This window comes from Phasianus colchicus, chromosome 16 (genome assembly GCF_987193195.1).
Source record: "Phasianus colchicus chromosome 16, bPhaCol1.hap1.1, whole genome shotgun sequence".
Classification (NCBI taxonomy): Eukaryota; Metazoa; Chordata; class Aves; order Galliformes; family Phasianidae; genus Phasianus; species Phasianus colchicus.
In genome coordinates this window covers 3,734,972-3,761,705 of record NC_143451.1, presented here as the reverse complement: position 1 = coordinate 3,761,705, position 26,734 = coordinate 3,734,972, and the positions used below count along the sequence as shown (strand labels likewise).

General features: G+C 53.7%; 3 protein-coding genes across 7 annotated transcripts in view; 1 reads left to right on the top strand and 2 right to left on the bottom strand.

The window, feature by feature from the left end:
• Positions 1-9,040, bottom strand: part of CORO7 (coronin 7) — a 35,848-nt gene extending 26,808 nt beyond the window's left edge. For 2 of the 4 annotated variants that reach the window (XM_031595276.2, XM_031595277.2), the window contains exons 1-7: positions 8,176-8,288; positions 5,646-5,742; positions 5,323-5,397; positions 3,570-3,640; positions 3,260-3,443; positions 2,532-2,608; positions 1,473-1,523 (exon numbers count right to left, since the gene is read on the bottom strand). In XM_031595276.2, the coding sequence (XP_031451136.2) occupies positions 1,473-1,523; positions 2,532-2,608; positions 3,260-3,443; positions 3,570-3,640; positions 5,323-5,397; positions 5,646-5,742; positions 8,176-8,235 (615 nt within the window). In that variant the 5' untranslated portion in view covers positions 8,236-8,288. Of the gene's footprint in view, positions 1-1,472; positions 1,524-2,531; positions 2,609-3,259; positions 3,444-3,569; positions 3,641-5,322; positions 5,398-5,645; positions 5,746-8,175; positions 8,289-8,908 lie in introns of those variants that run through there. The other 2 variants (XM_031595280.2, XM_090151824.1) reach the window with 2 other exon arrangements.
• Positions 9,041-9,141: 101 nt separating this feature from the next.
• Positions 9,142-21,084, top strand: DNAJA3 (DnaJ heat shock protein family (Hsp40) member A3). Of its 2 annotated transcripts, XM_090151838.1 has the most exons (12): positions 9,142-9,328; positions 9,413-9,537; positions 9,627-9,710; positions 10,557-10,763; positions 11,805-11,957; positions 13,308-13,455; positions 14,290-14,354; positions 15,213-15,341; positions 15,782-15,897; positions 16,612-16,709; positions 19,182-19,286; positions 20,107-21,084. In XM_090151838.1, exons 1-11 carry the CDS (start codon positions 9,157-9,159, stop codon positions 19,271-19,273), a joined length of 1,389 nt encoding a protein of 462 aa, XP_090007964.1. In that variant the 5' UTR covers positions 9,142-9,156; the 3' UTR covers positions 19,274-19,286; positions 20,107-21,084. The 2 variants fall into 2 exon arrangements, with proteins under 2 accessions (XP_090007964.1, XP_090007963.1); XM_090151837.1 differs by lacking the exon at positions 19,182-19,286 and having other exon boundaries at positions 9,152-9,328.
• A 53-nt stretch (positions 21,085-21,137) lies between these two features.
• NMRAL1 (NmrA like redox sensor 1) lies at positions 21,138-25,956 on the bottom strand. Its single transcript, XM_031595291.2, has 5 exons — positions 25,679-25,956; positions 25,357-25,595; positions 24,406-24,655; positions 23,520-23,710; positions 21,138-22,218 (listed from the first exon to the last, which is right to left on the bottom strand). The coding sequence occupies exons 1-5, from the start codon at positions 25,716-25,718 to the stop codon at positions 22,048-22,050; spliced, it is 891 nt and encodes a 296-aa protein (XP_031451151.1). The 5' UTR covers positions 25,719-25,956; the 3' UTR covers positions 21,138-22,047.
• Positions 25,957-26,734: the final 778 nt, after the last annotated feature.

Here is a 26,734-nt window from a genome sequence, read left to right as displayed (position 1 = left end):
CTCCACCACAGTGAGAACCAGTGGGCCTCAAAGCTGGGAGCTAGTGAGGCACTGGCACCACTTGGTGGCCCTGACAGCACTTGGTTTTGTAACCACATTGGCCCCAGGGAGCAGGAGCCCTTCCAAACACCCTGGCCCTCCAGCAACAGAGGGAAAACACAAAACACAGGAGCGTTATCCCTCTTGGCTAAGCCAGCTCTCTGCAAACTTCCAAAGGATTTATAGCATTTTAAAGTTTTCCCCTTCAGCACAGTACTTCTCCAAGACTAAACATCTTCATCAATTCTCAGCTGGACGGGGTTATGGCTGCAGTGCTGTGCCTCGCAGCAGCTAAGGTGCATATTTCTCTTGGCAAACTCCAAGTGCCGGCAAGGGCTCAGCGCCGGCCCTGGCCTGGCTCAGGAGGCAGCGGAGGGAAGTGAGCTGCCTGCTTTGAACAGACACCATCATTCACACGTTATTTTTAATAGCTCAGCTAGACAGAGTCCACCCGCCCCAGGAGACTTGGCTGGAGCCCACGGAGCTCACAGCATCACAGAAATGCCGTTATACAAAGTGACAGAACTACCAGGGGAAGAACCAGGGGGCAGGGAGAGCAGGGAGCTGGGGGGAGATGTGGAGTGAATCTGGGAGCAGAGGCTGGCTCCTCTCTGCAAGGTTGAGCAGCTCTTGGAGCCATTCGGAGGGCTGGGAGTGCTTCATCCTGGCTTGTTTGCATGTATAACTGCTGCATTTATACTTAAATACTGTACTGCTGTATTTACAAAGGCTGCCTCAAGGCACCTCTCACACCTGCGGAGAGCACCTGCAGACACTGGAGGCTGTTGGTCTCCAGAGCCCAGGGGCAGGCACACGGTGGTGCCAGGAGCACACTGCAGCCATCCCATCCTGCTCTCTGCTGCTTCCCTCCCCTCCCAAAAGCCTCCCACCCCTTCTGTACAGGGAAACAGCGGCTGTCAGCAGCCAGAGCCCTGAAGCCACAGGAAGCCTCTAATAAGAGGCTGTTTAAACTTGATGTGGATGGCAAGACCCAAGTCATCTACTTATTTCCTAATCACTGTTATTTTGCTGAGCTGCACGAAACCAGCTGCCCAACCTCACCCTTGGCAGGATTTTATTCCCAAAAGCATTTTGCTCAGCTCCAGCATGGCAGCACAAAGCCCAGGAGCCATTCTGGAGCCCTCATGCCTGAATGGTTTGGGACTGCTGCCTGCAGGGCAGGTAGGCAGCAGTGCCAAAGCCCTTCTGTTGTTCCTCCTGCCCAGTGAACTGAGGCAGTTCACCAGGTGGGTGGATGGGAGGGCAGGAGTTCCATGTGTCCATACTGGGCTCCAGCAGACAGCCTCATTGCGAGCGGGGCCTCCTACTATAATGTGAGCCCTGCTGAGGCTGGGTGGGTTGGTTCACTGCACACCCCAGGTGGACAGGGCTACCTGCACCATGCTGCACAGTGCAGCTAGGAGGGACAGTACCTGGGATGCAGCTGGGCTGGCTCGAGGGTCAAAGATCCGCAGTTTCTTGTCCTGTTGAGATAAAAAGAAAACAGAGAAGGGTTAAGGACCCTGGGGCCAGCAGGAGGTAAGGCCGTATTATGCAGACAGCTGGAGGGAGCCTCCTGCTCCTGCCCCTCCCCCAAAACCCACTCCTGTGGCTCACAGCATGCTGCAGGTCCTGCCCATGGCTGGACATGGGCACACCCCATAGCCTCACTGAGGCCATGACACCTTCAAAACTGCTCCAGAACACTCCCAAAACTGCTCTGCCTCCAAAGCAGAGCCTGGGTGGCTGGAACCAGACCTTTCAGCCCCATCCTCCCAAATGCTCCCTGGCACCCCAAGAGCAGCATAGAGAGCCTTTCCCTGCCTCAGCTCCACAGCCAAATGCCTCGGGAAGGGCTGGCTGGGACAGCAGGAATATGTCCTGGTGCTAGTCCTTTTCCATGGGCATTTTGCAGAGATAGAGGAGCACCGGGAGCCTGGTCTGCACGCTTGACCTGCACACTTGGTCCCATCTCAGGACCACCCCCTTGCTTGGCATGCAAGCTCAGTCTCCATGCTCAGCTGGGCTTGCACAGTCAGTCCTTGCTTGGCCTCTACACACAGCCTGGGGCCTGCCTGCTCACTCCGCCTGTGGACTCAGACTGCATGCAAGGCCTGCACATGCCCTGCACACTGGCGCATCCAGTACTGTGCACAGCCGATGAGCAACAGGCGCCATCTAGTGCTGCCATCCCACTCACCAGCCCCAGCTCTGCCCTTTCTCCCCCAAATGGGGTCACCATTTGCACCCCACGTTCTTTGGGTGTCAAGCAGATTTATATGGTCACCAGAGACATCCCGTGTGGGTGACAGGGTAGGTCAGCAAGTGCTTTGCCAACAGCCTGATCAGCATCTTGCTTAAGGCAGTCAGAGCCCAGCAGGTGGCAAAGGAGGAGGGAGAGGAGGAGGAGGACTGCGCACTCAGAAACACAGTGCACAGCAATGTCACCATGCGCAGATGAGGTTCCCAGCCCCAATGTGTGCTCCACTCACCTTGCAGGAGGTGCCAAGCAGGCAGCCGTCATGTTTCCAGGATATGCTCTGCAGCTGGTCCCCATGGGCCTCCAGTGCTGGGAGGGGAGAGAATGGTCAGAGCCTACCATGGGCTGGGCACAGGCTCTGTTCTCTGCCATACAGAACAAGCCCTTCCCCACCACCCTCTGTCTGGCAAGGCTTTCCATACAGCAGGAGCTCAGCTTGGCACCATACTGCCAAACCATGCTGGTTTTCCACCTGAACAATTTGTTTTTGCCAAAAGAAATCCTTCTGCTTGAGAAGAACACCACAGACAAAGCAGATTTCTCTTCCCCAGGTGGACCTCATGTTTGTCACATAAGGCAACCGCTGGTTTTCTGAATTCAAAACCTTTCAGTTCAAACCACAAACCAGGACAATGCTGGCACACTGTGCCCCTGTGAGCCTTGCCCACATGCCCACCACTTCACACTGTCCAGGGAGCAGCACCCTTCATCCAGCCAGCCTCCTCTCACAAGCCTTCCACCTGAACCTTCAGGACCCAGGGACCTCAGGATGCAACCCTCCATTACCACAGAGCTTCTCGGGTGCAATGGTTTGGCCTTTCTGAAGGGCCCACAGCAGCCAGAGCAGACGGCAGGGCCTGCTGAGGGCACAGTGTGAGCATCCCCACAGGACAGGAGACAGCAGGCCAGGTTGGCTCAGGCACAGTTTCTCTGTTCCTACACCCATGGGGCTGGGCCTACCTGTCAGCGGCTGCTGCTGCCCCATGTCCCACACAGTGACCCGCTTCCCCACGCCACTGGTCAGAATGCCATCCGCCGTTGGGTGGAACTGCAGCATGTCCACTGGGCCCCTGCCAGGACCCAGCGTCAGCCCTGCACTGCTGGGCAGCTCCTGCCCTTCCTCAGGCAGGCGCCAAACCTTCACCTGTGGTACCAGAAAACACGGTCAGACCCTGAGGCCCATCCCATCTGAACCCATCTCTCCCCCACTCTACAGCAAGGCCTAGGAACAGGCTGGGGACAGCCACATGGCCCTGCACCTAGCACTCACCGTTTCATCAGCAGAGCCCGTGGCCAGCAGGAGTGGGTCAAAGGGTGAGAAGTCAAAGTCTGTCACTGCATCTGGAAGGTGAGGAGAAGAGACTCATCCCCACGTCACATGCAGAGGAGAAGAGACTCATCCCCACGTCACATGCAGACAACTTTGGGCCCTTCCCACGTGCATGCAGGCAGCCGGGGCAGAGGCATTTCAGGGCAGCATGCTTTGCTATGGCCTCCCATGCTGACCCTCAGGGCCTCACACTCCTCTGTCCCCACAGGCAGAGCGCACCAAGCAACCCACAGCTGCATTTCTCTATTTAAAACAGCTTTCATTTCACAGCAGACACCCCCACGCCAAGCCACCGGCAGTTCAGGGTGGTAGAAGTGCCAATGGCACGAGGGCGTCTGCATCAGCCCCATGCACCCAGCAAACAAGGCTCCTTTGTCCAGCCCTGTGCGGCGTCAGCAGAGCCCCACGGGAGCAGTGCTGGCACCACACTCTGCAGCCCCTCCAATGCGTTCAGCACACGGGTGAAAGTAGGTCACTGTGTACTTTTCCGCTTCCATGAGGCTGCTGAGATGCAGGCCCAGAAGGCACAAAATGAAAGGGATGTACTCTGGCTCCTGACTTATCTGCTATGTTTGCCCTGGGAGAAGAAAATCCCTTCTCTGCTTTGAATGCAGAAGGGAGGCGTTTCCCAAGCACAGTCAGCTTCAAAGGGCTTCTGCTGAAATCCCATTAAGGGCTGCGTGGCTCCAGTTGCCCCTGGAGCGCTCCTCTGGGAGCATGGGCAGCTTGGTGGTGCAGGGACACCCGCCAGACAGGGCAGAAATGGAGCCAGGCAAACAGCTTCAGGAGGGCAATGAGCCCGGGAGGGACATGGCCTGAACCATAGCCCAGAGTAGCTGGGAAGCTTCAGGCTTCCTTGTTTAAGTGGCAGTTTGGCTGCCCTGGTGGCTGTGATGGTGACATGGGTCACTGTGCCAGGGCACAGCTTGAAGCCTCTGGCTCTCCTGCAGCAGGAGGCAGCACAGAGAAGGGCCTCAGCGTCTGGCTAATCTCCCTGCCTTGGCTCACCTCAGTTATAAAGGGAGACGTTTCATCCATTTGCCAGCAGGATGCAGCTCCCATCTGCTGCACCCTGGCTGAGTGACTAGAGGGGATGCCATGCCAGAGTCTAAGACATGGTGGAAACAGCACAGCTAAGGCACGCTGTGTGCTCCTGCAGCCATGCTGAAGCACTGTGTGCAAAAAGGCAGTGCTGAGACTGGCTCAGCAGCCTGCTCCCATCTTGATCCTCTGTTGCAGTTTTGGAGAAATGGGTGGACACTGCACTCTTGACCCCAGGAGAAGGGTGCCCAGACTCCCCCGTCCCCAGCTGCCTTCTGCCTCTATGGCACACGCTGTGCTGCCAGCAGCAATCCTGCCACCGGCCCACCCTTCTCCCCTCATCTCCGGGTACACCCTGCTGCACTCACAGCTCAGTGTGGGCAGACACACTCTGCCTCGGGGCTGCTTGGCAGCTGCTGCTTCACGGGTCTGTTCCAGGTGCCTTTGTGCAGGGTGCTTGGTTTAAGTTAAGGATTAGAATTATGCTCCCAGAGTGCTTTTTACACTAGTCTGCTCCACTGACATTTTGTGCAATGAGTAACACGGTGAGGGTGTGCTAAGGGAAGCTCCCCAAGAGCTCAAGACTGTTCTGTAGCGAAGGGACTAGGATTGATTTCTTTCCTCTGTGGAAACCCAGCCTTGCTCAGCTTACCTGAGTGGCAGCAGAGCTGAGACACAGTCCTCTTGCCTCCATCCCTGCCCTCCAGCAGCACAATGCCCAGCACACCTGCAGAGAACACACAGCAGCAGCTCACTGCTTGCCCGACAGCCTGGGCATCACCCATCAGAGCTCCCAGGAAGCCCCCACATTTTGAGACACATGCAATTCAAGAAAAATGAGGAGACTGTGGGGTGGACAGCACCTTCAGGGGACTTCAGAAAGAACCAGCTCCAGGCCACATGGGCCTTCTGTGCCCCATGCAGCTGGCCTGGCACCCAGCTCTTAGGGCAAAATTACACCCCCAGGCACCTCACCTGCTGCCTCGGCACTGAAGGCAACCCAGTGGCAGCTGGCCTTCACATGGTTCCCATAGGATGCAACAGAGCTGGCTCGGAGACCCCCGATCCAGGCCTGCGATGGAGAGAGAAATCTGTGTTAAGAGGTTGCTTTGGGAGGGTGGTGTTTGGAGGGCTGGAGAGGAGAGCACAAAGTGGTGACACTGCATCATGGACAGCATCAGTACCAACAGAGCCCCTTCAACGAGTTACACAGCATGACCTGGAGGCTGCTGGCAGCACGGCCATGAGATGCTGCCGTCCAGGAGGGATGGAACAGAGCAGCTGCTTGTGCCCCGCAGGCACAGTCACGACCCCTCTATACGCTGGGGTTTGGGGCCAGCTGGAGGTTAGGGACAGCTTTGCCACCACTCCACAGAGACAGGAAGGGAGCAAGCACCTCTGCTCTGAGTGCTGCCCCTCCATGAACCCAGGCCTCCACTGTCCTGGGGTGGGAAGGGCTCAGGGGGTTTTGCGTAAAACAGTGGTGGGGAGTTAGGGATGTTGAAAAGGTCTCTTAGGCTGTGCTGAGTGAGGCACTGGCAATGGCAGATAAACCCCTCCAGCAGAACACATCCTATGTGGACACACAGCCAAAGAACTTCCCCACAGCTCCTGAGCCAAAGTCTCACTGCTACTCATTCTCCAGCATCAGCAGGGTGCTGAGAAGCCTTGTGACACCGACATACAATCACAGCTCCACGCCCCAGGGCCAAGTCCAACCCTGCACAAACCTGATGCTGGGCATCACACAAGTGTCCCCATGGCTGCAGCAGACACCCAAGTCCTGCAGCTGTGCAAAGCCATTTGCAGGACAGGAGCTGCATGGCCCCAGAGTGAGACCTGAGCTTCCTCTCCTTGCACAGCTTCCTCTTGGGGCCCGACAGAGCAGCAGTTCCTGCAGCATTTCCTCTGGTCCTTGTCACAGCACACAGCGTGGTGGCAGGCCTGTTAACCCTTTCTATGTCAAGGGGAGGCTCCTGTCCTCAAAATGGGAGGGTCAGTCAGCTGTCCCCAGCCACAAAACATCTAGAAATGTCACAAGAACACAATGCCAGAGGGGAGAAGCAACCAGCTGTGATCCTGATGTACACATCACACTTTCCCATCCAGTTAGCTCAAGTGTCCGTCTTTGCCACAGTAAACAAGCAGCTCTGCTCTGCAGGGATGCAACGACACCTGAGCCTTCTGTCCCAGAGAGCGGGGTCACAGCTCCCAGCTCCATGCAACTGGATGGGAAATGCCATTCAGAAGGCCCCTTCATACACAGTCCATGAATACAGCAAATGACTCTCTGCACCCTGTCCTCAATGTCTTGCAGAGCACCCCCAGCTCTGGAGACGACAGCACAGTGACAGGGATGTGCCTGCCTGTGGGATGCTGCAAACTCCCAATGCCAGACCCCTGGGCCCTCTGATGTGGAGCTATGACAGTCCTGATGCCTGCATGTGCTCCCTGATTTGGCACAGATGTCACCATGACCCTTCCTACAGGACAGGCCAGCCTTGCGCAAGGATGATTTGGATGGGAAGTTAAAGGAAATGAGAGTTCTGAAGCCAAAAGGCCATGAGATAAACATGTTAGTGGCCAAAACCTTTTTCAAAGACAGCAAAACCAAAAGACTTTCGGCAGCATCACCCTCCCCACTTCTAGCCATTTAGTCTACATCACATTCTGCACCCATCTGTTGCCACAGCACAACTCATAAGCAGAGCAGCCTGCACCACACCACCAGCCTGCTGGCTCCAGGAGCCCAGGACAAGCTGCACACCCCAGCAGTGCTCAGTGACATTCAGCACAGCCCATCCCTGAGTGAGCGTCTCCTCCTGTTCCCTTCTGAGTGTGCAGGGGATGGGGATGCAGGGACAACACCGACCAAGCTCAGGGCAGAGCGGGCCCTGCACCTGCAGCCAGGATGGGCCACACTACTCAACAGGGCTGGTTGTCCAATTTCATCATGGGGCAGAAGCCCTGCAGAGCCCAGCGCTGGGCACCGTGCGGCTGCACACCACACGCTGAGGGTATTTACTATCGCTGACTTTGTGGGTGCTGGGACCCGGCCCCAGCCTGCAGTGCTTCCTCTCTGCCTGCGGAAGCGGGCTGGCACGGGCAGGGCGCGGTGCTCAGTGCCCAGCAGCGCACGCTTCCCCGCCTGACACACACATTGCCCGGGCAGGTTGGGCACAGCCTTACTGCTGCCAGCTGGGAAGCACACGTACGGCAAGCAGTACGCACCAGATGGGCGGCACGCATCGCCTCCGCATGGGTCGCGGGGTGGGGAAGCACCGGGGAGCCCGCGCCGGGCAGGGAAGTGCCCGTGGCCGGGAGCCCGGGCGGCTGCCAAGGAGGGATCGCTTAGGGGATGCCGCCTGCCCCGAGAGATGGCACACGGAGCGCCGGGCAGCCCCGGAGCCGCGGGTACCGCGCACGGCCCCGCCCCATTAGAAGAGCCCCGGCTCGTCCCCACGTCCCCCGGCACGGGCCGGCAGGGTGTGCCCGCCGCGCTCACCTCCCTGCGGGGCAGCCGGGCCTCGGTGTGCCGGAACTTGGACGCCTTGAAGCGGTTCATGGTGCGCCGGGACCGCCGAGCCGCGCCGCCCTCAGCCCTGCCCCGCCAGGCCCCGCCCCACGGCTCGGCGCGGCTCGGCGCGGCTCGGCGCGGCTCGGCGCGGCTCGGCGCGGCTCGGCGCGGCTCGGCGCGGCTCGGCGCGGCTCGGCGCGGCTCGGCGCGGCTCGGCGCGGCTCGGCGCGGCTCGGCGCGGCTCGGCGCGGCTCGGCGCGGCTCCCCGTTCTGGCAGCAGCTGCTCCGCGCACAACACAGCGGGATGTCAGCAGCCGCCGCTCCGCCCCCAGCAGCGAGCACAACCGCCGCGTGCAGCTGTCAGGGAAGCGGCAGCGGAGCGCCGCACCCCGCCGTGCCACCCGCCCGTTCCCGCCCCGCCCGGTTCCCGCACGCCGCCGTTCCGTTCCTCCCCCGCCCCGCACGGCGCTTAACGGAGCCGCACCCGCACGGCGCAGCGCGCAGCTCTGTCGGCACCGAGGCACGAAGCCGCCACGGCGCTCAGCCGGGCTGGGGGCGCGGACGGCCGAAGGAGCGCGAGGAGTGCGGCGCCCGCCATCAGGAGCAACGCGCCGGGCTGAGGGGAGCCGCGCGGCCGCCATCTCCCCGTCCGCCCTCAGCCGCACAGCCGGGCCCACGCGGGCCTCGTCTCGCAGGGCCGCCCCGCGGTCGGAGCCCGTACCTCTGCGAGAACACAGCCGCCAGCGCGGGCGGAGAGGGAGCGGGCGGCAGCGGGCGCCAACCACGGCACAGCTGCCGAGGGGGAGCGACTCGCAGCGTCCCCTCGCCCGGCCCCGCCGCCCCTCGCACCTCCGCGCTCTCCTCACGCGTTCCCGCCCCGCCTAACAGCGCTCCGCGCACGCGCCGCTGTCCCGCGCACGCGCGGCTCGGCCCGACGTGGCGCAGGCGCAGCGCCGCGCGCGGGCCAAGATGGCGGCCGGGGGCGCCTCACGCTGGCTCGGGGCCGCCGCCGCCGCCGTCAGGAGCCGTGGGCCGAGGGACGGGCGGCTGCCGCTGGTCTGGATCGTCCGAGGGCTCGGCGCCGCGCCCGGCCCCGCCGCCCGCCGCCTCCTTCAGCCGGGCGCCGGGCCTCGGCACGCGGGTGAGCGGGGAGGGGACGCCGGGCCGCGGCGCCGGTGCCTCGGGCCGCATCGCGGCCCCACCGCTGCGCTCCGTTCTCCCGCAGGGACGACGCGCCTTCCCGCCGCCTCCTTCCACAGCAGCGCGGCCCGCGGCAAGGAGGACTACTACCAGGTGCTGGGAGTGCCGCGCTCCGCCAGCCAGAAGGAGATCAAGAAGGCGTACTACCAGGCACGGCCGGGGTCCGTGCCGCCGTGCTGGCGGCGGGCTGTGCTGGCGGAAATTGGTTCTGCCCCTAACGCTTCTTCTTTCTCCTTCAGCTGGCGAAGAAATACCATCCCGACACAAACAAGGACGACCCTAAAGCTAAGGAGAAGTTTGCTCAGCTGGCAGAAGCCTACGAGGTAACGCGAGGCGTTTTGCCGTCGTGAAAAGGGGGAAAGTTGGAGCAGCACTTGGATCGGGTGGGGGGATGTTTCCTCCTCTTGTGTTTGCATGCAGTGTCAGCGTGTTCTTCTTTACAGCAGCTCTGCCCCACTCGTCTCTCCAGCAAATGATCTCCACCACATTTCCAATGTAGCTGAACGTGCTGTCAGCTCTTTGCATTTCTGCTTGCTCTTAGCAGCGAGTGATTGGCATAGATGGGAAAGATGCTCACTGCGGTGGAATCACGTCTTAAATGAGCAAACAAACAGAATAGGTAGTGGGCCTTTGAGGAGGGTCCACTGCACTGTGCCCTGTTTCTGCTCTTTGCCTTGCTTTGTGCTGGCTGTGCCTCTCATGGGCTTCCAAATTCACCCAAGCATCCTTAGCACCAGCTTCCAAGAAATACACGAATGATCAGATATGTGAAGTAAGTTATCCTGGCTTATCACAAACTGGTAAGAGCTTGCCATTTTCCTGATGACAAGATAGACAGCATGGAAGAAGGGGCTTTTCATTAAGTCATCTGATCACAAGAGTGGGATGCTCTTCATAGAATCACAGAATGGCCTGGGTTGAAAAGGACTTCAAAAATCATCTTGTTTCAACCCCTCTGCCATGAGCAGGGTCGCCAGCCACCAGACCAGGCTGCCCAGAGCCACATCCAGCCTGGATCCTGTCCAGGCTCTTCCTAATGACACAAAGGTTTGAGCATTGTAATGCAGACAGCTAGGAGTTCCCCTGGGGCTGCCTCTGTCCCACATGGGCTGTCCAGGGCTCTCTGGGTTCTGAGGAATGTCCTGATGGCATTGTTCTTTTGCTTAAAGGTACTGAGTGACGAAGTGAAGCGGAAGCAGTACGATGCTTATGGGACAGCCAGTTTTGATCCTGGTGCAACAGGTGCTGGTGCTGGGCGCCAGTACTGGAGCAGCGGTCCATCGATTGATCCAGAGGAACTCTTCAGGAAAATCTTTGGAGAGTTTTCAGGATCCTCCTTCGGTGACTTTCAGAATGTCTTTGACCAGCCGCAGGAGGTATGAAATGGGTGTATTTGCTGGCTGTGCAAAATGAAAACCAGAAAAGCTGGAGTGTGACATTAAACTGTCACAGAGCAAGCTTCAGCAAAGAGTTTGCTTCTGAGATGGTCAGCATGTGAGCGTCCTGTTGTAAGGGTGGGATTGTTTTTGGTAAGCCATGGGATGCATTCTCCACACCTCTAGACTCAGTATTTTTTTTTGTGGACTTCATCTGGTGTTTACTCACAGCCATCAGTGCTGCCAAACAGTTTCTATCATTGTAAAGCATCTTTCCTGCTCTGAATCGTTTTACATGTCTGCTTTGTAATGCAATGCTGAAAACCACAAAATGCCTTTAAAACTATAAAACAAGCCTTCCAGCATTGGATTTGACTGCTTAATTGGCTGAATTCTTCAACTTAATTGGCTTAACTCTGCAGTGGAGCTCATTTTAAAACCCATTTCTTGTTCTTTGTACTGCGGCTAAATGCTGTTTAAGCACTGACAACCTTGATTCAGGTACTGCCTTCAGAAATGCTTGGTATTCAGTACTTCTGTCTCAACTAGAAATGAGTTTTCTATGATAAGCAGAACTGCCTGTTTTGTGGAGTCATCTTTGCTGATGACTTTCTTTGCTGAGTAAGGAGTTTATTGAGGAAGAGCAGATGCTTTCATTAGGATTGAAAGCCTCTACCTGTCCCCATTGCTGTATTCCCTTTAAATAAAATGCTTGGACATATTAAAGGCTTTTTCTAAGAACAGAAAAACACAACTTCCACTTTCTCTATTTTTAAGTCATTCCTACTACAAAACTGGTATAATCATCATTGCTGTAATGTTTGCCATCCTTTTGTATCCCTTATTCATATGAAGCAGCCTCTTTCCTCCCAGAACAAGGCAGAACACTTCTGAATGTGTTGTGCATCCACCTGTTTCTTCTCCCCTCCATTACCTGGATATAATTTAAGCATTGTTTGATATTTAGCCAAAACCAATTCCAGTTTGCTTAAGATCCTATCACACATTGGCTGTGGGCTGATGGCAGTGTTTCCTGTACAGTATATCATGGATCTGACATTCACACAAGCAGCAAAAGGCGTTAACAAGGAGATTGTGGTGAACATCAATGATGCCTGTGAGCGGTGCAATGGGAAAGGAAACGAACCTGGCACCAAAGTGCAGCGCTGCCACTACTGCAATGGCACTGGCATGGTAAGTCTTCCTTAAGAGACAGCTTCTGCTATGCTTTCTTTCTTGGCACAAGTCCCTCCCTTCCACAGTTCCTCATTAACATCATCAGCTTATCTTGAGTGAAGCCAGGTTAACGTACACTTGATGTTGTCTTCACTAGGAATATTTATTTTAAAAAAATGTGCTGTCAAGCTAAAAGCAGGACTAGGTCATCTGGGACTGTGTTCAGTCAACCATATTTATGCGATGTAACAATTCTGAAATTACTTAGGACTTAAATAGAATACTTTGAATTGAGGGGGTGGGGAGAGGAGGAAAGCAAGGATGGCTTTAGGGTAGCCACTGAATGAGAAGTTGCATGCTACTTAGAGTAAGTAAAGAAATAATCAAGCTTCAGTCTTCAGATTTCTGTGCTTCACAGTGGGAGCTGGCGGTCAGTCTGTGAGCAGAGTAGATTTGCACAGAAAGGGTATAGCTGGTCAGTGTGGGAGGCAGGCTTTTCCCACTGTTTTCTCTTGTGTTTCAGTCTGAGGAGTGGCTTTCACAGTTGGGGCCATAGTTTAGTCTCCATAACTCTTTCTTGGATGGTGGCTGTAGCAATTGGACAGATCAGTGTGATGGGAAAAGGTGTTTCACCAGAGATGTAATGACCAAAGGATCAGCACAATAGAAAGGTGCTATAAGAGAAGGGAAGAAGATTGCTTACCTTTATCAGAAGATTCGAGGTTCACAGAGGAAAACTCCACCAAGGAGGGATCTCCATAAAGAGATCCTTCCTCAGTGGCAGTCAGCCCTTAAATGAGGTCTAAGAGAGGTGCAGCCAGGCTCCACCCCTTCTGGTCACACAGCTGAATTGCCTTCACCTGTGCTCCCAGGGCTGACTGGTCCTTTCCCCAGGTGCTCAATCAGTGGCTGTGATTCACTGTACTACCATACAGTGGCAATAATTCATGAAAGTGAATTGTCCTTGGGCTCCTTGGAATACAGATGTTTGTACTGCTTTGTGAAACAGCACTGCAAGGAGCTTCATTCTTGGCTTCTGCCTCAAATCCTAGAGGTGAAGTGTTGTCTCACTTCACCTGGCCATGACATGCTTGCTCATAGTTGTGATGGTTTTCAGTGGAAACCAGATATAATTCTGATATGACAACTGAATCTGATCCAGCTTCTTACAAGCAGCATCTTTGAATTTCTGAGCCTTTTATCTTCTCCATCCTTATACTGCTATCACTGAACTGCCCTATCAGGCTTGTGCAATCAGGAGAGCCCAAATATGCTCGGCCAATCGCTGTCGGTGGTGTGGAAGTGAGAAGTACCATCTTGGTAGCAAATATTTGTACGATCGTTTGTGTGACCTGTTTTCTTCACTAGGAAACAATAAACACAGGCCCTTTTGTCATGCGATCTACGTGCCGAAGATGTGGAGGTCGTGCTTCCATCATCACAACACCATGTGTGATGTGCCGAGGAACGGGGCAAACCAAACAGAAGAAGACAGTGATAGTTCCTGTGCCAGCTGGTTAGTGTTGGATTTGTGTGCTGCTATCTGTTACACTAACTATAGTTACTTCCATTAGGCTAACTGCGAGGCACTTACCTGTAAAGCACTGCCAGCTGTGGGTGTCAAAGCAACGTAAAGATGTTTTGCTTTGGAGAAGTTACCTTAAGAACAAAGCTGATAGCTTGGTTATTGAAAGTGTTCATGATGAGTAACTTTCTGACCATGCATTCATATGTGGTAGATAAAAATGTTTGCTCCTTTTTGAGCTGAAGTTCTGATTCTTGTATGGATCCTTCTAGACAAGTTTTGAAGAGTAAAACTTTCCAAAGACTTTGTCAACTTGCATTTCTCATTGTTCTTGATGAAATTAGTGGGGATGGGAATCTTGAAAGCCTTGGCTTAGCTCAGAAAAGTTTGCTGTTTGCTTTTGTCAGCAGAAGTAAAAAAAAAAAAAAAAAAAAAAAGCAGTGGGACTGAAGACTTGATGCCTTGAGACTGCCCTGAGTGGCAGCATGTCATTTTCCAGTAGCTTGCAGAGGCTGCCCAGTATGCCTCAGTCTGATGCATTTCCTAGAAGGATTCTGTAGGGATTGAGGTTATGAAGCTATGAAGGGGTGCCCCTCTGTTTGGCACAGCAGTCTCCTCTGAGGCACAGCTGTGTGCTGCTGCACCTCCCAGACTGGGGCTTGCTGTGCTTTCCACTGGCAGGTCTGTGCCTCTGCTCCTCAGGTGCTGCTGAGGTGGGATGGCAAGGGATCTGAGCAGAAAAGCTGTAGGAATTCCAGTAGCACATGGATTACAACACAACATAACTTTCTTTTTTTCCTCTCCCCCCCCCCTTCCTGCTTGCAGGTGTTGAGGATGGGCAAACAGTTCGGATGCCTGTAGGCAAGAAGGAAATTTTCATTACCTTCCGGGTGCGTATTGTTACAGTGCAAGCTCTTCCTGTTACTAAGGCTGTTATTTCTTCTCTTCACAACCGTGAGGGAAGTCTGAATGGGGGATGACAGGAGAAAGCAAGTGATCCTTTGAAACAGCTGAGGTAACATGATCCATGTGAGCTTGCAGATTTACATTGTAATGTTCAGTCTGCTCCTCAGGAGCTGTGCTGCTTGTTCCAGGATGAGGCCTTTATGGTCGTGTGCATCAAAATACAGAGCAGGTTCTCAATGCTTTGAGATTTTGATGTGGAGATTTGAAGGAGCTTTCTGCTTGCAGTACCCAGCAGGGCTGCAGGAATGCACACAGGAGGGTGGCTGGTCAAGTGTCCTTTTGCAGATTTGCATTAAGTGCTGCTTTGCACATTCTTTGTAGCTGGGTGCTCTTCTCCTGCAGGTATCCTGTTATATGCACCTCTGTCAATGAGAACTTTTTTCCATTACCTTTGTGGTGCAGGAGAACTTAATTCTCTTCCAGCTTGTGAAGCTACTACAAAAGTTCTTGCCTTCCTTCTCTGGCTTTCCCTTTTTCAGGGCCCTGGACAAGACAGTGTCATCTTTGTCTCTGCAGAGTTGTACTGCTCACAAACAGGATTAGTGGGGAGTTGCAGAGAAAAGCAGACATACTCCCAAATCTGTGGCTAATTAGAGTTATGTAATGATCTGTGTTTTTACAAAAGACTGAGCATTAAGCTAAACTTCTTAGTCATTACCACGGATGTTAGGAATATGACTACTGCTTTCTGGTATGTTTTCTGCCAAGATCTTTCAAAGCAATTTACCTTGTTAACTTTGTATTGTTCTGCTCCCTGTCTTGTGGAACTACCTGCCTTTTAGGTTCAAAAAAGTTCAGTGTTCAGAAGAAGTGGAGCAGATATCCATTCAGACCTCCTTATTTCAGTAGCACAGGCTGTTCTGGGAGGGACAGCCAGATGTCAAGGCTTGTACGAGACGATCAATATCACAGTAAGTACTGTTATGTGGAAGAGCTCTGCCATCAGTGTGGGACATCAGTCTTTTCCTTTTCTGTAAAGATGATGCAAATCTCCTGAGTCTGTCAAGATCAGGTTTCAGACTTGTTAAGGATTGAGTGTCAGGTAGTTTGTGACCTGCTTTGGTCACACCTTTACAGCTCACTGTAGGGACATGGGAAGGAGGGGCTGGATGGATTGCTGGACAAATCCCACCCAATATCTACTGAACTGTGCTAGGTTCTTTTATTCTGTCTTGAAAAAGCTTTTCCATCAGTATTGACTTTGCCACTGGATGTGTTCAGCTGCACAAATGCACCAGATCTGCCACCTTATTTTGAATCTTGCTAGATAAATAGTTAATTATGATAAACATGCAATAACTATATACGTGCATACAATGGAAAAATGAATGCAACACCTCTGTGTTCACAGATACCCCCTGGTATTCAGCCAGACCAGAGAATTCGAATGAGTGGGAAAGGCATTCCCAAGGTTAATAGTTATGGCTATGGAGACCACTACATTCACATAAAGATAAAAGTTCCTCAGTAAGTACTGCAAGTTTCTGTGAAATCTTATGCTTTTTGCAAAAAATCTTGCTCAGGAAGATTTTATGAGGATTTCTCACCGCTTTATCAAGATCTGTTTTGAGCCTTCCTTGGACAGTTACATTAACTTCTCTGCTTTTTATTCTAATGTGAAGTAGATTCTCTTTTGTAATTTGGCAACCAGCTGTAAGCAATCCTAAATATAGGTAGCCCGATACCTCCATATGTTCCTGGATAACTGCCAATTTCTGTCAGGATCCCAGTTACATAAATCAGCATTCTGGCTTCTAACATGTCTGTGCTCTTAAACCTATAACTTAAAAGTCCTCAGAAAGTTGTTGCCTGACACTGAGCATCCTCTGCTTATGTAGCAAAGCAAACTGTTGAGCTTATGTTGTGCTAGTCAGCCAAGGAATTCATTCCCTGAGCTCTGTCCTAAGATGTTCTATTGCAGCTCCACACAGTTCCTCTCAGCACTTCAAAAGATTTTGGTTTTTTGGTGAAAAGCAGTGGGTAACATCTGTCCCACTGGGCTTATTTCTAAATTGCTCACATGAAGAGCACCACAGAGATTCTCAGTGAATGCTAAAAGTTTTAGTCCTCTACTTCCAGTAGCTGCCTCTTGTGCTTACTGCCAGAGGAGACTAAGGAAATGTGCAAATACATTTGTCTCTAAAGGCAGCCGTTACCAGTGCTTCTGTCTTTGACCTGCAGGAGGCTGACAGACCGCCAGAGAGCCTTAATGATGAGCTATGCTGAGGATGAGACAGATGTGGATGGCACAGTGAATGGAGTCACAAATACAGCATCAGGTGAGCTGTAGGAATGAGCGTCCCTTCCCCATGGAGCTGGTGTGGGTGTGCTCAGTGCTTCCTGAGGGCTCAAGCACAGGAAGGTGAGCTGAGGTGGCATTCAGATGGTGTTGTCAGCACAACCTGCCCAGCATGTTATTTTAGAAATCATTTCAGTGTGACGCTAATAGGCTGCAGCATAAAACAAAGAAGTAGCCTCTTCCCAGGAACCATTACTCTGCTATTCACTGGGCAAAGTCTTTGTGACCAAGGAGTAGGTATTGAAATACTACAGGGTCCCAACAAGATCTGGTGAGTCTCACTACAGCAATGGATGCCTTCTACTGCCTGCTCTCACCCCTGTGCCAGTAGTAACTCCTTCATTGCAGAGGAGGAGAAGGAAATGTGCTTCAGGCCAGCTCTCCACATAAGAGAATCAGTTCTTCTCAGTGCTTGCTTCTGCCTGTAGTGGGGTGTTTCTCCTTGAAAGCTGAAGGGAAACATGACCATCAAGGCTGCTCTGAGCCATAACTCTGTGCACATGGGCAAACCTTGAATAGAAATGTTCATTGGTGGCTGTAGTCAGCAGATAGCACCAAGCATGGTAGAGATCATGAAGTCAGCTGAGAGCTCTGTAAAGCTGCTTTCTCAGCTCCAGATTAAAAACCTGGATCCAGCAATTGTGTCTCAAGCTTCAGTGAAGACCTATCTGGCATCAGTAGCAGTTGTTCTGCTACAAAGAAGCAAAGCCACTTCTGACAGGCTCTTGGCAATATCAGGCTAAGTATCTGCAGATAGACTAATAATCATATGCAGAAAGTTGAACTCACCTAGCTGATAAAGGAACTCCCTGGTTACACAGCACTTTTCAGGAAGCAGCCAAGGTCCAAGAGATGCTCTTCCTTTAGTGGCTGGCCCTTATATGAGCCATGGGGGGATCCACCCTTCTCTGGGCCCCTTCTAGTCACATAGGAAGCACAGGTGCAAACAATTCCTGTACTCCCTGGGCCAGCTACACCCCTTCACCAGGTGCTCAATCACCAGTTCAAGCTGTGGCCTTACAGTTCCCTTACAGCAACTAAAGACAAAATATATATCGAACAGTCAGGCAAGGCAAAGGTTTGATCTTTTCTACTAGCAAACCAGTGTTTTCTTTGCTCATACTGGATCAGTGAGCTTTTTAATGCCTTATAGACTGTGGTTGCTTCTTGTTTGAAACCAAAAAGGGCATTTATGACTGTGTGCTGCTAGGTAAAGGAGTCTGTCAAAGCTGCCAGATGATCTTGGAAACTCAGGTCCTCTCAGCATCACATGCCAAAACCCGAGGATGTAGGCTGAAGTTCAGGATATTGGAAGGTGCAATGAACTACACTTACCAATCTTTTATAGTGCTTTGATAGCACAAAACATAATGGGATTGTTTTTTCCACTGCAAGTAAACATTAAAGATTAATCTGGAGAGGGAGGGCAGAGATCTCTTAAACACAAGTAAGCAACAAGTTGGATTAAAAGCAATGCCAGTAGTTTGCAGTTTAGAGACAGGCTTCTGCTGAATGCTTATCCTTGTTCAGGGAGGCAAAGTACCTTGAGTGGATGGAGGCATTTTGTGCCACAGGCCTGAGGATTTCACAGCGTTGCATCAGCGTGAGCTCGAGAGGCAGCTGGGGGAGGATGGGGAGGGCTGGGCTTTGTGTCCTCTGTGTGCAAAGAAAGCTTGAGGAAGATTTGGGTTTTTTGTTATTGACAAACTGGAGATAAAGCAGAGTAGCAAATAATGTTGTTTTTTGTGTTTTTTTTTTTTCTTGCTGTAGCCACTTCTCAGGACTTTTTCTAAATAGGAGGGACTTGCTGGCTGCTGCCAGTAAGATGTGTTACGTAGACATTTGTTCTGAAATACCTGTAGCCTTCTCCATTTTAGCCCAAGTTCAGTTTCTCCTTGATGCATGAGAATGGCTTGTGATAGGCTCCCACTGTGGTTTCACACTGCTTTGCACTAGTGATGGCACAGACAATGAAGCATGGGGAGACAAACCATTTCAGGGACCAGCATGCAGGTCCTTCTTCCATTAGGTGACATCCATCTGTAGTAAAGTCACCAACTTGCTTTCAGTGACAGACTCTCACTACTTCCACGTTTGTGTTCAAAGCTTGTCAGGGCCCTGACTTGAGTGTGCAGCACAGGAGCTCCCTTGCTGGTTGGAGGGCTGGGAAGAGGGAAGGGACCAGTGTCATTCTTCTCTCAGAGTTCTGGGCTCCAGGCTGTGCTGCACTTTTCACTGCAAGTGCTCCCAGTCCTGCAGCTCACTGCTAGGCACAGTGCTGACACCTCATGGTCAGAGGTGTCCGAATGTGAGGATGCTGGCAAAACCAGCTGGCTTGACCATTCCCAGTCTGGAATAACTCTCTCCCTTTGTCAGAGGTTTTGGCTGCTGGTGGGAAGTGTAGCAGCCTGAGGAATGTATCTGACTGCAGCCCTTTGCTGTTTGTGTCCAGGTGGCAGGGCCACGGCTAGTGCTGACAGGCCTGAGGCTGAGGAGAACAAGGAGGGATTCCTTTCCAAACTTAAGAAAATGTTTAGTTCCTGATACCCCATCTGAGGTAGGAACCCTCTTATGTTTTGTCATCGTCTTTCCCCCACACTAAGCAGAATTTGCCGTTCTTGAGAGGTAAAAGAAGCAAAAGTACAGCACTGCTTCTTTCTTAGCCTCAGGCCTTCCAGCCACTGATGTGAGAAGCCCTAGCTGTCCTGTGTGACCTGGAGGGAAAAGCCAGAAACCAAACTGCATCATTGCTGCACCAAAAGGGGAAATGGTGGATCCATCCACAAGGAGGTGCTTGGCCTCTCCTGCAGCCCTGCTTCCATGAAGCACCTGCCCACTCAGTGCAGTACATGATTCAACGCACTGAGGGTGTTTCTGTGAGCTGGTGAACCAGGGCTGGGCACTGCTGCTGCTGGTGCCATGCAGGAGCTTGCTGGAGGCACAGATGAGCCTGCAGTGCCTCCAGTGCTGGTCCTCAGGCTGGACTCACCCCTCCTGGGGACTGACAGCACCAGAACCTGCCAGGAAAGATCAGCAGTCCTGGAAAGCACAACAAAGCTCATGTCACACAAATAAGCAGTGCTGTAGCTCGGGGCCCAGCTACGTTTTAGTTGGTGTTGGGGTGCTGTATGGGAGCTCTGCAGGCTTGAAAACATCTCTTCAGCCATAGCAGACTGGTGTTCTGGATTCCAGCGTCTCAGCTCAGCTTCCTCTCACTGTCAGCTCCAAGCTCATCTTAGCTGTAACTAAAAAAGCATGACTGCAGTTTGGGTGTGAGGTTCTCTCACTCTTGTGCTTGTAAGATAGTCTGGAGGGGCTATGCACTTTAGGCTGATGCATTCAGGAAAACCTTAACATTTTGCTTGCTTCACTTGCAGGGAAACGTTCTACTGGAAACTGAGTCAGCAGCAGCACATCATCTAAGCAGTTGGGGATGAATCCTGGCAGCAGGTGCTGGAGAGTGAAGGATGTCAGTCAGTAGCACACTGAGAATCCCAGCTGGAGAAGCCACAAACCACTGAGGCACCAACAACCATCATGATACAAAAGCAACCCACTTTCCTAGGAAATGGTAACGAAGGATTTGCAGTAACGGGGATATTTCTTAAGGCTGCTCCACTGTCCCTGATGCTACTGGAAGTTTATTGTTTGTTAACAATAGTAAAAAAATTGTTCAAAATCCAAAGCAGTGGAAATGTGAAATAAAAATTGTCCATCCAGCACAGAGCAGTTTGCTGTATGGAGCCTGAGATCTCTGCTGCTCACTCAGGTGCCCTTATGAATGCTAGATGTGCTGTGTCAACTTGGCACCGTGTATTTTCTCCTAGGAGGTTTGGTGCATCAGTGACTTCTAACCTTGTCTTCATGACACAGTCTCCCTTTTGCTGGGCCTGTCAGAGCACAGCTGCCCAGGCTTCCTCAGCAGCTCTGGGGGTTCTTAGTCCTGCTGATTTCCTGCAGCGATGGAATCTGCGCTTTGCCTCAGGTTTCCTTCCACATCACCCCAATTAACTGAAGTCACAACGCAGACATTGTTGCTTCTGAAAGGGTGAAAGTTAATCACCAACCTCTTTGCCAGTTTGTCCAAACTATTTTATTACATTAGCACAACACCCATAGCATAAATGATTGTCAAAAAGTCATTGTTCCTACATGTGAGAATAGAGGTGGAGTGGATCACCCCTTCCAGGCGGAGTTGAGCTCTTGCAGTGAGTATTTTCATGGTTAGTGTAGCCTGCTGTTTGCTGTACTGTGCAGGTACCATCAGCCCACAAACTAATCGATCAGTTCAACGAGAACATTGTAGTCCTGCCCTTAATTTGCTGAAATAAAGCACGCGTTGCCTCCTGATTAAACTGTCTGTAAAGTGATGCTGTATTCATGTAAATAAGATGGACTTGATAAAGATATTTAACATTCAGCGTGCCTTGCTGCCTTGTTTACTCTTCACGCCTCCTTCCTCTGCTGGCTTGGCTGTTACTAGGGCTGAGAGGACAAGGCTAGATAACAAAGCATCTGTCTCATGGCTGCAGCTGACTCTTAAGCACAACAGCCACGTCCCAGAGCTCTAATCCAAATGATACCTTTGGGGGATGGTGAGGAAAGCTTTGTAAATGAGCCTTAAATGTGAAGGTTGGACCATCTGGCAGAAGTTTTATTCAGCTAATGAGGGTGGTGTTTGAAATTGGTCCTGGGAGCCCAGAGGCCAGGCTGCAGCTGCTGAGAGCTGCCTAGCTTGAGGAATTAGGAGCCTGGCAGCACAGCTGCTGGGTTACACAGCACAGTACCCTCAGTGCTGGCAGTGAGGCTAAGGACACCTCTTTGCCAGGGTGATGCTAACACAGGGCACCATCTCTGCAAGTGTGCTGCTATGCCTGCTGGCTTACCTGTGGTGCCTGAACGTGGTCCAAGAAGAAACCAGAGCTGCTTTTGGGTACCTGGAATGTCTAAGAGAAGGCACTGCCTTTCTGGGCATAGAGCTGCTGACAGTTGAGTGCACCACATTGTGCTTAGAGCTGCCTAGGAAAAATGATCCTGAGAAATTAAGCCACTACCCACCCCATAGACAGGAAAACACCCCAAATCACTGAACACCTCTCTGAAGATAGTGTGTAAAGCAGTGCTTCTCCCACCTGTCTGGAAGCAGTCTCCACCAAGCAGGGTTGCTACAGATGCAGCAAAGCTCTTCCCACCTCTCCTCCCATCAGCACACTGCTCCTGTGGGGCAGCCCCCAAGCACTAAGAGTCAGCTGCATGGCTCGTGGCCAGGATCCTGCTATGGCTGCAGGAGCTTGGGTGGAAGACAGGAGAACAAAAGGTCAGAAAGCAGCCTTGTTCTCTGCCAGCCACTGTTGGAAGGTGCGGGCCTTGGGGTTGAGTTTCATGGTCAGCTCCACACTGCGGTCTGGCTTCAGGGCATAGAAACGGAACATGTTGGCCAGCTCCTTTGCTCCAGGGAAGCCAAGTTTCTCGTACTGCTCTGGGGTGATCTGCAAAGAGAATTGAGCAAAAACAGGGCAGAGTCTGCTGGGGCATTTCTCTTACACCACGCAGGGAAGCTGAAGAGAACTGCACTAATTTACACTGGAGAGGGGAGGTCTGCTGCTCAGCAAGTCTATTTAGTTACGTTTGTATAAAGCAAACGGCAGCCCTGTGGGCACAAGAAGGGGTGTGTGCAGGGGAAGTCATGCAGCACAGATGCTCAGGCGCTTTCCACGTGCCTCAAGCCAGCTGCCTCCCAAACCCACGGCCATTTGGCAAGGCAGTGTCACCAAACCCAACCTGCTCAATGCCAGCACAGCCAGTCAGGGCTGGGGGTCAGTGCAGCCACCAGGAGCTCATTCCTGCCCCAAGGCCGTGGCTGAGCCCCTCTAGAAACACTGCTTGGGGCATCTGAGAGAACCCAAGCACCCCAGGCTGCCAACTGGCCCCCCGGACATGCCGTCCTGCCTGAATCAGTTTCTGCACTGTGCTGAAGCCTTTAGGTGGCCTGTGAACAAGAGGACTGCTCGCCTGTCCCTGGGAGAGGAGAGTCTACAAAGAGCATCCGAGGTGTTCTGCCTTCAGAACAGAAAGCTGTTGTGTAACTTGCCTGTTTTAACAGCTGCTCAAGCACAGCAGCACAGCCAAAGCACAAAGAAATAAAAGAAAGCTCAAGAGGCACCAAGAGTCACCGTGACAGTGCAAAACTGAGAGGCTCTGGGCTAAGAGGTGCTGAAGGGAGGGGCAAGCAAATCTTTTTTCTAAGTGCCCAGCCCCAATAACAATCACCCTACCATGGCAGTGCCTGGAGACCTCACACTTCTGTTATCCCTTAGTCAAGCAAGACCTGCCCAGGCACACTACAAATGAGTCATCACAATGACAGGGCAGTTTTGGCCCTAGCATGCACTCCAGCAGCACAGGGACAGCAGGACATATCCTAAACTGAGTACTGGGCTGTAACAAACCCATACACGTGGCTGTCAGGGCCCTCCACCCCAGCAGCTCTTGATGCTGCCACAGGTGAGGAGCTGCAGCTGTGCCAGGGCAGGGGCAGCAATTTGCTGCAGCTGTCCATGCTCAGACCCTCAACCAGAGCCCACACTATTCCATGCCAACAGGTGCTCCTACACTACCACCATGTCCACCAGCAGCAGCCCAGCTGCACAGACACAGAGCACCCCACTGCTGGAAAGGCAGGAGACCATCCACCCACTGCCCCAGCCCCTCCTTCGAGGCAGGCAGCAGGGCTCTGATCCAGCTTCCCTCCACCTCGAGAGCATCAAACACACCAAGGGACACTTCCTACCTTAGAGTCTTCCACGGTCTTGCCTGTCTGCTGGGAGAAGGCAGCAGCATACTCTGCCACAGTGAGCTTGCCAGTGCTGAGCCCGATCACTTGGCCTATGTACTGCTCTGGGGACTTCAGCAGGCTGAGCACAATGGGCCCCAAATCCTCCACCGCCATCCCATCCATGGGGGTGTCCCCCATGGGCAGCCCTGTAGGGGAAAAGATTGATCCCAGTCAAAGCAGTGCCAGGGAGACCAGCTCCCAGGATCCACAGCCTGAGATTTTGACACCTGGCCTCTGAACACGAGGTGAGGAAAAGCCAATGCACTGGCATTCCAAACCACAGATGCACACTCTGGGCTGAGCAAGGAGATCATTGCCCCTACAGCCAGAGCAGCATCATGACATGCCTGGAAGTGCAGTCTGACCTCTGACCTCCACAGGTCACAGCACAGGGTGCTGGGGTACTCCATGACACCCTGGGACCTGCAGAGAAGCCCCCAGCACCTCACACAGCACTGGGGGCTCACAATCTTCTCTCCAAAAAAGGCCCAAAGGACCACAGCGCAGCCACAACTTGCTGTTGTCAAACCAGGACGTGTCCCTTTCCCCTCTCCATCAGTGTGAGTGGTGCTGTGAGCACCCTAGCAAAACACCAGCCAATAAGACACTGTGGCACATACTGGTGCATGTATTTGTAGCTCAGATTTTTAGCTTCCATGCAGGGCTGGACCACTACCTCGGGTAAATCCCCAGCCAGCAGGAGCAGAAGCACACAGGGTTATGGTCACACTGCTCACTGTGGAGAAGCCCAAGGAAGGGACAGTTCCTCCAGCCCAGGGAGCACTGTGCACACTGGGAGCACTAGAAATCATGAGCTGCAGAACTCGAGGTCCCATCTTACCCAGTAAAAACTTGTCTCCCTGGGGGGCCTTCTGGGGCTTGAAGCTGGAGAGGAAATTCTCAAAGTAGAATGGCAGCCGGATGGTCGTGGTGGGCACATTGACTGCACGGAAATACTCCTCCACCACTCCTTTACCATCGAAGTGGAGCACCTCCAGGTGGCCCTTGGTCAGCTGCTTCACGTTCTCCAGGCCACTGTACACCACGTGCTGCAGACCCAGGCGCTTCGACAGGTCAGCGAGCCGCTTCCCCTGCGTGAAGTCACAGAGCCATGGGGGGGCACGGCTCCCTTGGTGCACGTACAGGTTCTCGTCCCCACGCACTTCTTTGCCCTCCGTTACCCTGGGCAGGAGGGCAGTGCCCAACACACCAGCTGTGCAAGCTCCTCAGCACCTGCTATCCTGAGCTGGTAGCTGGACCCAGGTCTGAGCACAGCCAGCAGCCTGGCCAGGTGGAGCAGAGTCCTCTGCTTACATCACCCTGCACCACAAGGAGCAGGAACCTCTGAGCTCCTCCAGCAAGCACGCAAACACCGACCCTGAGAACCCGCCATGGACCTGCCCTAGCAAATCTTATCTTCCAAAACCATAAGCCTGCCCTGGGGTGAATTCCTCCCATTGAGAAAGGCTCTGAGATTTCTGATTCCACAGCACGTTTTGGCCCCCATGCTGCAAGTGCAGCAGAGGCTCAGCACAGGGAGGCTCTGGAGGCAGCATGCCCACCCCTGGGCACAGCTATATACCAAAGCTTGTGGCATCCAGCTGCTCCGTGACGATACCAGATACGAGGAAACGGGGAGGAGAGCCCAGCCTCGCACAGACCGGGACCCGATCCCTTTTCCAGCCCGGATGCCCACCCCCAGGACAAGGCTGCACCCACACCCCGACACCACGGGGCTGCACCGCTCTCCCAGTCCATTCCACGCAGGGTCCCGGTTAAACCACGCCGATACCTGCTCGATTTCCTTCTCCTTGCTGCAGTGCTCCCAGAAGTTGGTCACGACGAACGCTCCGTACGCGCCCTCCAGGGCTTCCTCCAGACTCCGCTCATCGTCCTGGTCCGCCCGCACCAGCTGTGCGCCCCGCCGCCGCAGCTCCGCCGCCTCCTTCCTGCCGGGGCTGCGGGTCACCGCGCGCACCACGAACGCGCCGTCCTCCAGCAGCGCCCGCGCCACCGAGCCGCCCTGCGCCCCTGCGGGGGGAGCCGCGCATTGAGGAGCCGCGCATTGAGCCGCACCGCCGGGCACCGCACCGCAGCCCCGGCCCCGCACTCACCGGTGGCTCCGAACACCACGATCAGCTTCTTAGCGGCCATGGCGAGCTGCGGGGCGAGAAGCAGAACCCGCGTGGGACCGAGCCTTCCTTCCTCGGCTGCGCTGCTCCGGGCACGGACAGCGAGACTCGACGGGACGCGCAACTCGAACGCTGCTCGGCTGCGCGGTGATCGGCTCTATTCGGCTCCGCCCGGATCACGCCCTGCTCCGCCCTGATGCTTTCGTTCGGCTCCGCCCGGATACGGTCGGCTCGGCTCGGCTCGGCTGCGTTCGGCTCCTTTCGGTTCCATTCGCCTCGGCTGGGCTACGTTCGGCTCCTTTCGGCTCCATTCGCCTCGGCTGGGCTGCGTTCGGTTCCTTTCGGCTCCATTCGCCTCGGCTGGGCTGCGTTCGGCTCCTTTCGGCTCCATTCGCCTCGGCTGGGCTGCGTTCGGCTCCTTTCGGCTCCATTCGTTTTGGCTCGGCTCCTTTCGGCTCCATTCGTTTTGGCTCGGCTCCCTTCGGCTCCATTCGCCTCGGCTCGGTTCGGCTGCATTCGGCTCCTTTCGGCTCCATTCGCCTCGGCTCGGCTCCTTTCGGCTTCGTTCGGCTCTGCTCGCTCAGCTGCGCCGCCGTCGGCTCCGCTCGGCTCCGCTCGGCTCCGCTCGGCTCTGCTCGGCTCTGCTCAGCTCTGCTCGTCCCCCCCGGCAGTACCTTCAGCTCCGAAGACGTTCTCTAAGCATTTTCAGACGTTTGGCCAAGTGAATGCTTTTTCACTCGTTCAGCTCGCAATACGTTTTCTTAAAGTTTAAGCAAATCTTGGCAGAAGTGGTTTCGTCCTTTATTTATTTCGGCAAGTGCTGAAGTCTGGGATAGAAAGTTGGAAAAGAAGAATGGAAAGAGTTGCTTTTTGCATGGCCGGGTGCTGTGTGCACGTAGGACTTGGCCCTGACCTGCTGTCCTCAGTCCCATATGTGCTAGGTGTGCCTTCACCCTCAGCGCCTTCAGCTCTGGGTGTGCAGAGCCAGCGGTTGGACCCCACGGTTCCTGCGGGTCCCTCCCAACCTGGGATATTCTC

Bases quoted from the DNA above. Each gene is read 5' to 3' on its own strand.
- DNAJA3 (XM_090151838.1), top strand. From the start codon at position 9,157: ATGGCGGCCGGGGGCGCCTCACGCTGGCTCGGGGCCGCCGCCGCCGCC. The intron at 10,764-11,804 runs GTATGAAATGGG...TTTCCTGTACAG, and splicing joins TCTTTGACCAGCCGCAGGAG to TATATCATGGATCTGACATT. The intron at 15,898-16,611 runs GTAAGTACTGCA...TTTGACCTGCAG, and splicing joins ATAAAGATAAAAGTTCCTCA to GAGGCTGACAGACCGCCAGA.
- NMRAL1 (XM_031595291.2), bottom strand. From the start codon at position 25,718: ATGGCCGCTAAGAAGCTGATCGTGGTGTTCGGAGCCACCG. The intron at 25,596-25,678 runs GTGAGTGCGGGG...CTCCCCCCGCAG, and splicing joins CGTGGTGTTCGGAGCCACCG to GGGCGCAGGGCGGCTCGGTG. The intron at 24,656-25,356 runs GTATCGGCGTGG...GACTTCACGCAG, and splicing joins AGGAGAAGGAAATCGAGCAG to GGGAAGCGGCTCGCTGACCT.